This window comes from Falco naumanni, chromosome 5, assembly GCF_017639655.2.
Source record: "Falco naumanni isolate bFalNau1 chromosome 5, bFalNau1.pat, whole genome shotgun sequence".
Classification (NCBI taxonomy): Eukaryota; Metazoa; Chordata; class Aves; order Falconiformes; family Falconidae; genus Falco; species Falco naumanni.
Genome location: NC_054058.1, coordinates 46,950,420 through 46,965,289, shown reverse-complemented (window position 1 = coordinate 46,965,289; position 14,870 = coordinate 46,950,420). Strand labels below are relative to the sequence as shown.

At 37.6% G+C, this 14,870-nt stretch overlaps 1 protein-coding gene across 7 annotated transcripts in view; it reads left to right on the top strand.

Moving 5' to 3' along the window:
• Positions 1-14,870, top strand: part of ANKS1B (ankyrin repeat and sterile alpha motif domain containing 1B) — a 441,782-nt gene that overhangs the window by 149,629 nt on the left and 277,283 nt on the right. For all 7 annotated transcript variants that reach the window (XM_040595970.1, XM_040595966.1, XM_040595969.1 and 4 more), the window contains exon 11: positions 8,441-8,577. In XM_040595970.1, the coding sequence (XP_040451904.1) occupies positions 8,441-8,577 (137 nt within the window). The remainder of the gene's footprint in view (positions 1-8,440; positions 8,578-14,870) is intronic.

Genomic DNA, 14,870 nt, shown 5'->3' with positions numbered 1-14,870 from the left:
CTGTAACTTTGATTATCCCATGAATCAGAAAATACTGGTTTATATATCACTCTAGTGCAGTTATAAGTGGAAGCCTTCTTCCGTTCCAGTTATGAAGATTTTTAAAGGACTATATGATCATTCCCACATTTTTGAAGAGCACTAAAATGTACTCCTTATGGTCCCATCTGTGATAGGACCTACATTAACCTGTTCATTTCTTAGTCTGTCAATGAAACTAGCCCTCTGGGGGCTGTGACCTCTGCAAGGAGATGCATGTAAATTCAGTCACAGGTGACTGATCCTCCAGAAACAGTACTATTTCCATATTATCTCCTTCTATACTAAAATTTTGATTGTGGTTATGATTGCTTTCTGTCTGAGACAGGTGATTAGCATTGCCATGTTCTTTCCAGAGCTTTGTGCCTCCCCATAACACATTGGATGTTAAGAGGACATGTAAATTGTACAGACAAAGGCATTCCAACATTTTTTTCTAAAGACAGGTTGAAACCCATAGAAATTGCCAGACTGGTTAAGTGTTTCTGTAGTAGTTTTCAAATAGTCTAGCAAATTAAGTCTGCTATAGCTGATCAAACTTAGGTCTGTCTTAATACCACACTAAAAAGCATTTTCATCTCAGACAACACCAAGCCATCTGTAGCTTTATTCACATTGTTGCATTATCCTGATGGTGGGGTGTCCAAAACAGATGCAGGGTTTTGGCCTGCCTTCAAGTAGTTTGAAGATTTGCATGCAATCTTCCACACTAAGCAGAGCTTGAAGAATAAAATGAAGTTATTTACCAGTAATAGGGTGTCTTTGAAGATGTTTTATATATATATATGCAGGTGTGTCTATATGTATATATGTGCACATTCATTTTCCACCCTTCTTTTTCTTCTCCCAGGGTTGCAGCGTATGAATCTATCCAGGCCCTGAGGTGATAGTATAAAGCTCTACAAGGTCATAATAATTAGACTTTGTGCTTTAAGTATTTTGTTCATATGTACTGTTATATTTTCAGAGGTTTTAGAATTTAGTGTGTGTATTTATACACACCATTAGATGTGTACCATATAATCTAGTTCTAGATTATTACTGGCCCATACCTCTAATATATGTTAAATATATGTTTCTTCCATTCTTATAGCAAGTTGTAAATCTGAGCATATATAGTATTTATGTGACTCCACAAATAATTGGGATGTGGAAATAGACTGAGTATACATTTGCATTTTGGTTCAGAGCACTGGATGTCAATTTGAAGTAAATCATTGTTCCCAGTTACTGTTCATTGCTTCAGTCACAGGCTGGTTTTGGAGTACAAACCAGACTCCTTTTTGATCTGAAGCTCCATTTCAGGTGGATACCAAAAGTATAGGGTCCTTCTGGAAACAGTGAGGTACATGTGTGGAGGGGGTGTTTGGCAGAATAAGATGCTATGTAGTGCTAAAAATTCAAACCCACATGTGTCGTAAATGGAGTGTTATGAGGATCAACTGCTTTGATCTGCTGATCCATTGCCATTACACTATGTTGTAGAAATAACGGATATAATAGGTAATACAGGTGTAACTGTAGATTTTGAAAAGGATGCTAGCATGTTTCTATAATGAAAGTGATAAAATACAGATTGACTGTGTGTTCCATTGTGAAGATTTATTTCTGAGGTGAAATCTAATTATAACTATATTTCTGGAATATGGACCGACTTTGGGCTTTTGATATTTTGCTTGCTGAGATGTGCTAGGAAGTGTCCTGGCTGGCCTACTTGGTATCTGCCCAACAGTCAATATTGTGGCATTAGATAGATATAAATATAGCGCCTTATTTTTGAGTACATTTATGAGAAAAATTATCTGCTAGAAAAGTTCCAGTGAGCAGTTTGTCCTCACAGTACATGGATAGCTGGATGAAAATTTTGATGAAACACTTGTTGAACTGTGGCGATACAGTCTGTTACTATCCATAAGGGCATTTTTCTCTATGCAGCGTACCATATGAAAAAAGACAATCATCTGCTGAGTACTGATGTCACACAGCACAGTAAAAGACAAAGGTCCCAGTGCATGATTTTTTTATCATTTCAGTTAAACAGTTAACATTTTTGTGGTTTTGTCTGACATCTTAGTAGAAGATAACAGTAAAAGAACACCATAGTTTCTTTGACAGTATATGAAAAGAAGAAAATACTCACTTTCATCTTACTCTCTCCAGACTGAAATCTGAGTGATCCTTGAAAGTGTAAAGCAGTCACTATATCCATGAACTGGAGCTCCTTGCACGTCTCTCTTTTGTTGACCTCCTGTTATCCTTTACACTTCAGAAAAAAATTACTATCGTTTTTTACTGTGATGGTAGAAATAAATTACCATTTTCACAAAGATTTTTGGAAGCAATGGTTACAGTTTTAAAGAGTGTGAGTTGCAATTCATCCCTTAAAATTTTGGGACCCTGACTCAGTTGCCAATATATAGCTGTCCACTAACATTTGAAATGCTTTTGGGTGTCCCAAGGTGATGCTTTAGAAGGGCAGTGAAATTCCATAGTTCCTGAAAGCCTCTTGCAGATGCTTTGAATTTCCTTGGACCACTGAGATGGCATTAGTTAACAATGCTTACGTGGTAGAATCTTGTCCTTTATGTCTGCAGTAGAAGTGTCTGAGCTAGCTATCTAGACTTTATTTAAAGCTAATGCATATCTTAGTATAATCAGTGAAGCTTAGGGCTTGTTCCTCTGACCTAGTATTTTTTCAGGATAATATATCTAAATATAGAACACATTCTAAATTCTAATTAACACTGTTTTAATGGGGTTTCATTGACTTAAAGAGGAGTTCAGCATGCCCACTAAAATGTGGCTCTATTTAGAGAAATCCCACTTGCAAGTCTGAAGATCAGTTTCTGAATCACTCAAGACTAAGAACAAATTAATGCCATTTCTTTGGATAGCAATTTAGTTGCTAGCGTATGAATACAGAAGTTTACCTTTAAGCCCTGCAATTTGATTCCAAAAATCAATCTTACTAGATAGACATATATAACACATTACATAATATCATCTTCATTTTACACAGAAATCCTTTTCGTACTGAAAGACTGCATTGCAAATGAATTGCTGAGTACTTATAATGTCAGTGATAGCAGACCCAACTTTCCTTCCTATGAAAGGAATGGTTATAATGTTAATTCTTATATTTTTTGTGCGAGACATGAGGTTAGTGTATATTCATAGTTAAACATTTTTATGAACAAGATAACTATGCTTATATTGATTAGGCTTCAGTAATATTGAACTGTATAAGAGATAAAACTGAACACTGCACAAAAAAAACATCTCTCTGTTTTGCAGTTGTATTATATATGACAGTGTGGTAAAAATAGATTTTGTGAGGTGTTTGTCTTGCTCGTTCCTTCTCTTAATGTTCTCATTAAAAGGTGCTGTAAAAATAAACATTGCCCATATGAAATGACTTAAAAACTCCTAAATTCTTAAAGTAAAAAAAGAAAAATTATGTTAATTAGTTCTTATTCAATGCTATTCAATTTCTTTTTATCATTTTCCTGTAAGAATATATAAAATAACTCTTGGTGAAATACGGAATAACTGGAATAGATCAGTAAAAAACTAATCTGGATTTCTAGATTTGGTGGAGTTGATTCAGTATTAATAGGTTTTAGTGTAACCGAAATCAAGCCACTTGTCTATAATCAAAGGGTGTAGCTCTAATATAAATAATGCCAGTATGGCACAAGAGTAAAAATTTTGTAAATGGTGTTAGGAACAACCTGACTTTCAACTTCCAGGCAATGATGTCATCATTTGTGATTACAGTCTTTTGATGCATAAGGAAATGTCTAGTGCGCACAGGCAAGTTGTATGAAGCACTAGTGTGACCATTCTTGTAAATTCTGAGTCTTGTTTCTACTGTAAATATTTCAAAAACTGTGAAAAGTAGCAAATAGAATTGTAGAAGTCATTGAGATTTGGAAATTAGGATGTGGAAACCTGTCTAATCCTGTGAGAAATTTAAAAATCACCATCTTTTTTCATATGTCCATGAGATGGTGAGTGGTAAACATGATCAAGATGGCATTGTAACACTTTCTGTCCTTTAAAACCTTGTATGCTGAGCCAATCAATCAACCAACCAACAAAGCAAATAGGTAAGATTTGCCAGGATATAAATAAGCATAGCTATTTTTATAGTCCCCACTAGCAGAGCCCAGTTAATCCAAAACCTGAGTTTATCTAACAGTTTTAAAAATATTTTGGTTATTCCTGACATGGAAAACATAACATAGCATATTTTCTTTATCCTACCCTATTCTATTTCCTTTGCCCTGAAACAAAGCGAGTGGAGGGTGGGAAGTCCTAGTAACCGTTTTTAAAAGTCAGAATAAGCTCCAATTACATAATCCTTGTGACAGTTTCTCATATACGACGGAGACAGGAGGAAATATTGTTAGAGCATGCTGCAGTTCAGTAATTTTTAGCTGCCATATCATCCCTGGAGCCTAGTGTTATCTGACTTGTACAGAAACATCTCAGCTTATTGCAACTTGAGCCAGGAACTAGAAGAGAATGACAGCCATAAATACTTCCCTGTCGGCCCCATCTATAGCACCGACCAGAAACTCAGCACGAGAGCTGATCTTTCCTAAGTAAATTTGGTAGGTTTGCAAGTTTCCAAGTTCTTTTTGCCAAGAACTGTTCCATTGAAACTTACAGTGTTAGTATTATGATTACCTAAAGGGAAAAAAAATGTTTGCTTTAGTTTTGTTACCAGAGAGAAAAGAAAATTAAAACATAATTATTATGTAATTTAATTACAAAAGAAAATATATTCAAATAAATTCTTAATGTAATGATGAGTTTTGTATACATAAACAGAGAGGTTGCCCAAATTGGTTGCAGGAATTAATTTGATGGTGATATTCTCTCTCTAACAGAGCAGACCCAGGTAGTAAATCATTATTGGCTGCCTGATGAGAAGATCCTACTGTGAAAATAAACAGCTGTCCACAATAAAGAAGTTGTTTACAAGAAACCATTACATGTCAGACACTTTATTCCCTTGAGAAAGGCATGAAGGCATGAAATACTGAGCAGTTGGGGTTTTTTTTTCTGGGATGTTTATTTCAAAGAGAAATATTTGGATTTTTTTTGCAAAGCTGTACTTTTAGATTCTAAAAGCATGATTCTTTTTTTTTTATTACCACTTTATTTTGCTTGGAGAGAAAGGCTGTTGCTACTCTGTTTTGAGATTGCTGCATATTATGTATGTTCCTGAACTGGTTATAGTATGCACACGCTATAGCTGAAGAAGTTTTTCTCAGCCCTATCTAGTGGGGCATATAACAGCCCTGCCTCCCCTTATGAATATCTTCCAATAAATTTTCATTCCAAGAATATCACTCCGTCATTTTGATGCTTCTTAGATGTGATTGTATGTAGGGGCAAACCCTAGACTTCGGTGACCTGTCATTGAACAGGGTCAACAAGAAGTCTTTCCTATGGAAAGACCAAAATCTTCCTCATATAACTTGACCCTTTTGTTACCCTCTTCTGCATATTCAAAGTGTGCATAAACTAAGCTGAGGTGACTGTCAGGAAGGCCCTGAAACAGAATGAATTGGTGAGCAGAAACTGTATTCGTTACCATCAGCCCAATTTGTGTTTCTAACTGTCTGTCCTTCGAGTGATGCATATCTGAGATACTTCTACATCTGTGAAGCTTCCTGGTTTCACTTGCAAGGCTTTCATGTGCTAAATAGCTGAAGCACAGCTGTGCTTGAGCTTAAGTGCAGCCACACCGGCTTCATAGAGAGGACAGCGACACAAAGGCAGGGCTGCTGAACTGCCAGGGACTTTGTGCTCTTCATAGGTTTCACTGTTTGTCAGAGACAAGCGTTCTGTTTGTTTCTCCCATCAGTAAGAAAACAAGTGCACTAAGTGCACTTAGCTAGGCTGACATGAACATTTCACACTGGGGGTTATTAGCTTCCTAGGTGGTGCCTGGATTGCTGCATGCCTGGGCAGCAGGAGAGCCTCTGGTTTGGTATCTCCACAAACAATGCAAGGCTGTCAAAGCATGTCTCTGATTCCTCAGCCAGGTAAGTTAATTGATAATTATCTGTTGATGAGTCTGTCCATAGAGTGAAGGAAGATGATATTTAATATTTTGGAGCAGAAGAGAATGAGACTTTCAGCTCAGTTAAGATGCTCCTAACCCTCCTATTTAGCCTTCATCCTCACTATGAGATTTCCAAAGAGCAGAGCAAGGCCTTGGTGGGGTGTCTTCTTGTCAAATCACTGTCCCTCCTTTGATGAGCTAGGCTTTCAAATCACAGGATACTCATTCACATGCTGTACGTGAACAGTTAAATACCAAGTCAGACAGGAAAGCGTAAGAGTTAAGGCTTTCTGGAATGCCATCCAAGTTCTTCTGTCAGGGATTTATCATGAGGAGTCACCTTAAGTTCCTTTCTAAGGCTGTGTAAAAGTTTGATTCATCGTATTAACACATATGTATTACTTTCTGAATTAAATTAATTCAGACCCAAGATTTCTGTGCACACTTGTGATCATTCAGGAAGAGCCCTTCCATGCGTTAAGATTGCATACCTAAAGGACTGGAAGTCTTGATGAGATGTTTTTCAAAAAAGTTGGAATTAGGTCTGTTTCTGTCACAGGGAGGGTTCACTCTGTCAGATGTCAGGTTAACAGCTGAGGTTATCTACAGGGTTTCTCCTTTTTGGATATCTGCCAGACTGCCACCTGAACTTTCGTTTACACTTTCTTTAAGTGTAACAGTATTGCTGAAATATTCCAGCCTGATAATTGCTTTAGAACAACAGTTTGTTTGTCAGTATCTGACTAGAAACTTTAAGATCTCACGCTACAGCTGTGTAGTGTTTGTACAGGGAGTATTACCTAGCATCATCCATGCAATGAAAGTAAGTTGGAAAGGCCATGAAGTTTACATTCTTGCAACTATTCCTCTTTATCCTATGTTAGCTATGTTAATGTAACTGGGTATTTCCTTCCTTTTGATATCTCTGTTACGCTTCCAAGAATTCCTTCAGGTCAGTAGGGCTGTGAGGGAGAAGCTTCTGTCATTGCTTTCACGAAGGCATTTGTGCCTTGCACAGGTGGAGGAGTTTATGTATGTTCCTGCAGAATTTGGTTAGGCAAAACCTCCCCAGCTTGTAGCACTGAGGCTGCTTTCATTTGAGTGCGTTTTTTTTTCTGGAGTGGATTCAACCACTGAGTGAAAGCATGTATTGGAGATCTACCTCAATTACAAATAAATAGGCTTTCTTCTGTGAACTCTGCAGGCTGTCAGATGAGGCCCACAGACACGGGATTTGAATATAATCATTGTCTTAATGCAGTGCTGCAGGTGTTACCGCACATGTAGGAGCATGGAGCACATGTCTTTGTGACCCACAAAGAAAAGTACTCTGTAAATTCAAAGACACTGTAAAGACCACCAAAACCATGCAAAGGCAATGATATTTCCCCTAGAATCTGAGGTAAAGCATTTCTTTAACAATACAATTCTAAAGGCATGAAGTAATGTGGAGCATTTGGCCTCCTGCTAAGTCATTCTGGTGCTTGGTTACCATCACAGCTGGGAAGCTATGCCTTATTTCATAGTCCTCTTTATCCTCTGACCTGACTTTCACTAGCTTTAAATTGTTCAAACAGTGTTAAGAACATTTAGAGAAGGTAAGAGTGATATTTTTAAGTCCTTGTAATGGTCCTTCACAGTGCCATAAAATGGCAATAGCATCACAAATGATGTCTGAACAGCAGTTCCACCATGGACCTGCAAGCATGTAGACATTTTTTAAGCCAGCTGTAGGTTATCTGGCTGAGATACTGCTAGAAAGGTAGCTACTGCAGTACAGAGCTCTATGGAGGATGCAAATGTCATCTGAGGAGCTGAGTATATTCTAATGTAATTAATCTTTGCTGATAGTTACGTTGCTCACTATGTGCAGGAAAGTTGTCAGTGATGGCTATTAGTGTGCTCTGAGTCAAATGTGTTTTTATATAACTTGTTGGACTGGTTCATATGTGTTAAGCTTTTCCAGGGTGAGATATGAGTTGCATTACAAAGCTCCCTTGCAAGTCACCCCTGTTACAGTGACAATACTTGGATTCACAATCAGTTAATTCAGGGTAATGAAAGTAACTATGTGTTTGGCTTGTGCCTTATTTTACTTGAGTATTAAGAGAGTGCACTATTCTGCCTTAACATAGAAGAAACATATGAGCTGACAAAATAACTGCAGGTACGTAATATATTCCTTACCAAATACATGTAAATTATAATAGGTTTTGTAAGTTGAAATAGTGTTCTGAGTAGCATTCTGTTTTCAAAATAATTTTTAATTTTAAAATATGTGAAGTATTTGTAAGTTCACATAAATGCTATTTTTATTCACAGATAATGCACCTCAGGTAGCAATTACCGCACCAGGATCTGGTAACCATAGAAACAGCTCTACAGGCCCAACACCTGACTGCTCTCCTCCATCACCAGATACTGCACTTAAAAACATAGTGAAAGTTATACGTCCTCAGGTAGGTGATCACCATAAGCATCCTCTTATTAGTTGTATTTTTCATTTTAAAAGCAGGCTATGATGCATGTATTCTAAAAGGATGTTATCACTGTACAAATATGAATAGGTCAAAGACAGATAAACAGAACACAAAATATTTTTTGTACTTAGGAAGCAATCTTGATAGCAGTAGAAGATAGAATATTTTCTGAATGACTCCAGCAATGTAAAGAGAGATAGCAATATATTTTTCTTACAGCACTAATGATGAATCAAGTCTTTATGTAATGTATTTTCAAGTACTATTGGTTTTCTTTGAAGTTTATGTTCTGTTTTTATCAGTATTAATTCCCTGTTACTTTTTCAGGGTTTATTTCCTCTTTCTTTATGTCCACTTACATGGTCCCATTATGTTACTTCTTTAGTTTACCTTCTTGTATAGGATTGCTTCTTGACTTTCATATTTCTTAACTATATATATTTCTAATAGGTAAATAAGATGCTTAATGCATGGAAAACTTGAGTGCCCCTTGTAATTCTTTAAGGAGTACAGCCTTTTTAAAAAAAGTTTTTAAATAATTAAATCTTAGTACTTGATTCAGTAGTATAGAAGTAATCAGCATAGAGGAGTTCATTTTAGAATCACAGGATCATAGGATAACAGGTCAGGAGATTATCTAGTTCCCCTTAAAAAGGTGTGACATTAGGTGTGTCAAAGCTAGCTGTGACAACAACACACTGAACTGACTAACTGTGAAACATTTTTGGTGTGAATCAAAAGAACTTCTCTTCCTCTCCTACCAATCATTAGGTTCAAATGCAGCCATCTTTTCTTCATTCCTGAGCTGATCTCTGCAACTAAGTCACTTTACTGTTAGTGGATGCAGGCTTTGTATCATCAGTATGTTGATGGTATTTGTTTTACTTGAGAAGTAAGCTGATGGATACAGGGTATTTTGGTAAGAATTATATAGGACAGATTGTTTTGGTGTCACACAAGTGAGCATATTACAGTGATGGTGATAGTTCTCCCTTTCAGTACTTATTGGAGCACACAGTACAGAGGGTCTTTCAGAATTAAAGGTAATTACTAGGTACACCTCCCACCTCCCTTTTGTATCTAGGAGCCATTGGTTTCCTGTGGCTTACACTGTCAATGCACAGTAATTCTAATGACTGGCTGGTGCAGACCATCCTTCCGACACTACAGTAGTTTGGATTCCACATCCTGGTTTAAATCTGGATTGAAGGGACTCTAAAATAACAGCTTCTTCTCCTTTTCTCTTTTTATAGTTCTTTCTTGTTTTACTTGTTCCTGTAGTCTCCCCGTCCCTCCCACCCTACATCAGTATAGCACTGAAATGCCTCCTTTCCTCTAAGATGTTTTTTATAGTAGGTGGCAAGCAAACAGAAAGGTATTGGAATTGTTGGAACAAGCTGTTGTGTGATAGCTTATTGAAAATAGCATTTAAAAAGCTGTTTCCATCATGATATTGCCAACAGATGGACCCAGAACGCTGAATGGTGATGTTCTCCTGCTAGTTAACTCTGAATGGATTCAGCAGATTCTGGGGAGCTATTTTCAAATTTACATCATACCATTTACTGACTCCCAGTATTCTCATCGTTCTGCAGAACAAAAGCTAGATGTGCAATATATATTATCAGAACTTTATCACATTTACTAAAATGTCTGTCACATGGCCCTACATGTGGCATACTTCCTATGCAGAAAACAACAGCAGAAAGGCACTTGTTCTTAATGTGTGTTGTAAATCCACGCACTAATACATGAGAAGTTGGATACAGTATAGCATTCGGATCCCATCATGCTTCTCCTTCCTCCATGTGTTTTTTATGCACATTCCTTCGGTATTCTTTTGGTTTTGTTGCTTAACTAATCACCTCTCCCCAAGATCTCGACCCAAGAATTTAGACAAAGAAATTGTAGGTGTTTGCAATGTGATGTTTACTAACCATGAGTGTTAATTCTGCCTGCATATTTAATTCCTTTATTCCATGCCTGCTGCATTCAATTACATGGCAAGCTCTTTGAAGGTTAACACAATGGGATTCTGTTCTTGACTGACCTGTCACCACTCATGTAAAACTAATGAATAGCGTTAAACAATGCGTGCAAAATAATTAATTTTCTGTTGTCTGCCAGAGCCCGTTTGCACTCTTCTAGAAAAAATAAACAGATTTTAAACAGATCTAAACCAGAGGTCATGTAAATTTCCAAAACAGCTGTCATACCTTTCCCCTTTTCATGTCTTCTGCAGCTAGCACAGGAAGGCACCAGCGAAAAGCAGAATGGGAACTCTTCAGCAGTTAGTTTTTCACTAGGCAAGCTTTGATAGCTTGGATGAAACTGCCAGGGAAGTCTGGCCTTCCAACTCATACTGTTATTTTCATTTATAGCTTTACTTATTTTTCCTGGAGGGTTGTACATATAACAGTTTACCCACAGTGAGGAGAAACACTGTGGTTCTGTGTAAGCAGCAGCAGAGGGGACCAAAGATTCCTTCCTCCCACCAGTCTGGTGAGGGCAGGCGGTGGCAGAGTGGAAAAAGAGAAACCTGGTGAGCTGAGTTTGAAGGCAGAGGGGGGGGTCATTCAGCCTCCTGTTTTGCTTGGCCTTTTCTTTCTAAGACTGCATACAAGCTCACATGATGGCAGTGTACATACATGCTTCAGCACATGACAGATTTTGAAGATGTTTATATGAATGTGAGGTTTAGCACAGCACAGTAGCCTCTCCTCTCCTGTTCCAGATGCTTGTGTACCAAATGCAGCTGGTGGCAGGGGATGCAGTCAACTACACCTGCTATGTGGGGTCCCTGAAGAGGAGGGAGGTTGTGATGCTGCACTGCCAGGCCATGGGTCTGAAAGTACCACAACTGGGATGTGAGAGACAGGAGCAATCTCATACATAAAATATGAATTCTGAGGGGCCTGAGTCATGGACAGTTAAGGGATTCCTCAGAGTTCAACCAAAAATTATTTTGTCTTTCTCCTTCTAGTTCTTTCTTAACCTGTCTCTAATTATTCTCCTTCTTGTATTACAAACATGATATCACAAAATCTGGCTGGGAATTTCTATTTTCTTCCAAACCTTTTCTGTAAATTTATCCTTCAATTTAGTATGATGAATTTTGAGGTAAGAAACATACAGTTTGTTGTGACCCTGCCACTTGACCCTTATGAGATCTCATTGCTCTCTAAAATCTACCTAAAACTTTTTTTGGATACATCTCAACTATTCAGTTCAGTGTACTATTACTAAAGCTGAAGGCTATTTTAATTGAAATGTGTATCTCCCTGGCACAGTGCAGCACTCTAGAGAGATACTAACTCAGACCTCAGAAGCAGTATTAAGTTCAGTGCCACAGTGCCACCCACCTCTACTGCTTCCAGTCCTGAAGAAGCTAGCAAACTCAACAGTAATTCAGGGTACTGTACGCTCTGTTTTCTGTGCACCTTAGCTATGGCTTGTACCTGTGATCTAGCATTTTGCAAATACATGTCTTGTTTTCAAATTTTCACAGGGTCAGTTTCTGAAATAGAAGTTTTGTTGAAAAGTTACGTATATGCAGATAAGAAACAAACAGAATTTAGTTCAGGGTTTGAATCACTTGATCATTTTTTTCTGGATTGTCCAGACAAGCCTTAGTAAGTTCTTAACTCATGAATTGCTAATTACTGAAGGCTTTGAGAAGGTAATACAGTTTCAAGGTAAAGAGATATGCCTCTGTGAAGTATACTAACAGCACATGAGAGGAAAAATGAGATGTGGTAGGAGAGCCAAGTAGTTTAATGAGTTAAGTAAAATCTTCTGGAATTTTAGTCTGTCTTTCAAGTTTTAACTTAGTTTTTTTAGTACATATAGTAAAATGTAACTTACCTAATCAGACTGGAATTTTAGAAAGTGGTAGTAAAACTGAGGTTGTTCTACCACAAATCCTATAGCTCTTGGTCTGGATGGAGGCTGAACAAAATTGGGCTTGCATGTGACACTTCATGTATTTTTTGTATTAGCCACTCAATTTAATAAGACTCTCCTTATTTATTTGTTCAGCTCCTTCTGAACAAACAAACTATATACATAGAGGGAGGAAGAGCACTTTTTTTCCTGAGAGACTGTTTCTTTTACCAGTGCTATTCACTTGTGCTTTATTGGCCAATTCTCATAAAATTGAATTCTGACTTCTCACCATTAAAATTCTTTATTAAATGTAATCCAGCATTTCCATATTCTCTTCTTGTCTTTCTAAGATATATTTCAAATGGCTTACTGTAGGTACAGCTTTTGATGTCTACACGTGGATTATTTAAGTGACTCGGGACTTGGGTTTTATCTATCATGAATTAGTGTTTTCCCCACTTTATGTGAATCACCCAACTCCCTAAGAGTGTTGTTTCAGTGATATAAAGAGAGCTTCTAGTAGAAAGACAAAGGAACAGAGAATTTCAGTGGTATGAGCATAATAAAATTTCATCATCTTGTTCTTGCTAGTTTTATTGCTAAGATCTGGATAATCTATTCATAATTTTTTTTCTTGTGGGTTTGGATGTGCTGTCTGTACATTAGTCATCATTTTTTTCTATTTATCTTTATTAACCCATTTAAACAAAGTTACAATTCCATCTGTAGTTCATGGTTCCTCTGGCTAAGACATCTAGCAATATAATAGAAGATATTAGTTTAAATGTTAGAGGACAAAAGAAATAGCCTCGTTTTTCTGCAAGTGGTAATAGAATCCTGCAGGACATCTGTAATTTCTGATAGACTTACCACATTTGTTTGGGCTACCAGGTGTGCCTTGCCTAATGTACAACTATTTTGTGCAGGCACAGTGAGCTGGTGTACCTATGTAGATGTAGTTTGTCTAGGCCTAGGGAAGGACAGAGACCATGACATTCCACCCCCTACAGGAGCCTGGACATGAATGGACAGACCAACTACAGGAGACAGGTGCTCAAAGAGCCTCTCTGGTTGACCTAAAGAGTGATAGTAATGTACATTCAAGGAAATTATATCTCTTTTTTGCAGCTAGTTGTAGGAATTTAAACAAGAACAGTAAATGACAGCTTAAAGGCAGCTCAGGAAAATCACAGCTCCAGAAAATACATTTTCAGAAGTATTTGTTCCATAAACAGGACATTCAAGTGGATGCGTGTCACTTTTTCCCCATGGTGAAATAACCCTGGTTCCTCCTTTATGCAAACACCCTACTGCAGTACCCTTGGTTCTTCCCAAATGAAATGCACCCCTTGTCACACTTAGCTTGATTTGGCACATGCCTGTGTCTGCAAACTTGGTGAAATCCCCACTGAAGTCTGTTGCACCAGTGCACAAATGTGTGAGAACTCTGTGATGCATCTACTGAACTTGTTTTGCAACACTAAAAATCTGCTTTGTTACATTTTATCATAAAAAAGGACGGCTGGAGAACACAGTTACGCAATAAATTTCACCACTCACTTTCTGAATGACAAGACAGCTGGGGTGTAAGGATGTTCTTTCTCCTATGAACTGCTTTCTGTGCTCAGCCCAAGTTACAACATGCTCAGCTAGGCAGGGAATAACCAGGAAAACCACCATGGAGAAATACTGTTCAGTCATACTATGCTTCCTGTTTGGGTACACACTTCTTTTTCTGGTGTGTTTTGGTGCTGGACTTTGTGCAACCATCTGCAGTGTCCATGCTTAGCACAAGAGACAAATAAAACTTTAAAAAGACTTTACTGAGTCTTACCTCCAGGGTAAAAGCAACCCCTGTGTACATGATTTTAAGTTCTGGCAGATGCTAAGCATTTGAAAGGTGCTGAGCATTCCCAAAATCCACCAAAATAAAGATGTATTCTGTGGCCCACAGATGGGCAGATTTAGCCCTCATCATTAGTGTGTCTGGTCTGGAGATTTATCCTATGTTGTGTAGTGTTTCCAAGGTTGCATACATCTGTCATGGCTGCAAGCACTTAAAATAGTGGACAGCAGTCAGTGGCCTTAATTCTTGGTATTGAGATATATTTCAGAAAATTATATATTTTTGTTTGTAAACCTTTAAAAGTCTATGCAAATCTACCACACACAGTTGCGATATCTTCTCATTCCAATGATGTTGTAATGAATGAGCAAAGAAAGAGACAGATAAATAAAGCTCCTAAATAGCCCTTACAAAAAAGGAAAACAGTCCATTTTCCAACTGTTTTACTGAAAATAACAGTTTTTTAATATCCCAAAAACCATTTTTATACCTGAGGAAAAATGCATTCCTCTTATTTATCAAATTTATCTCTCAAAATCTG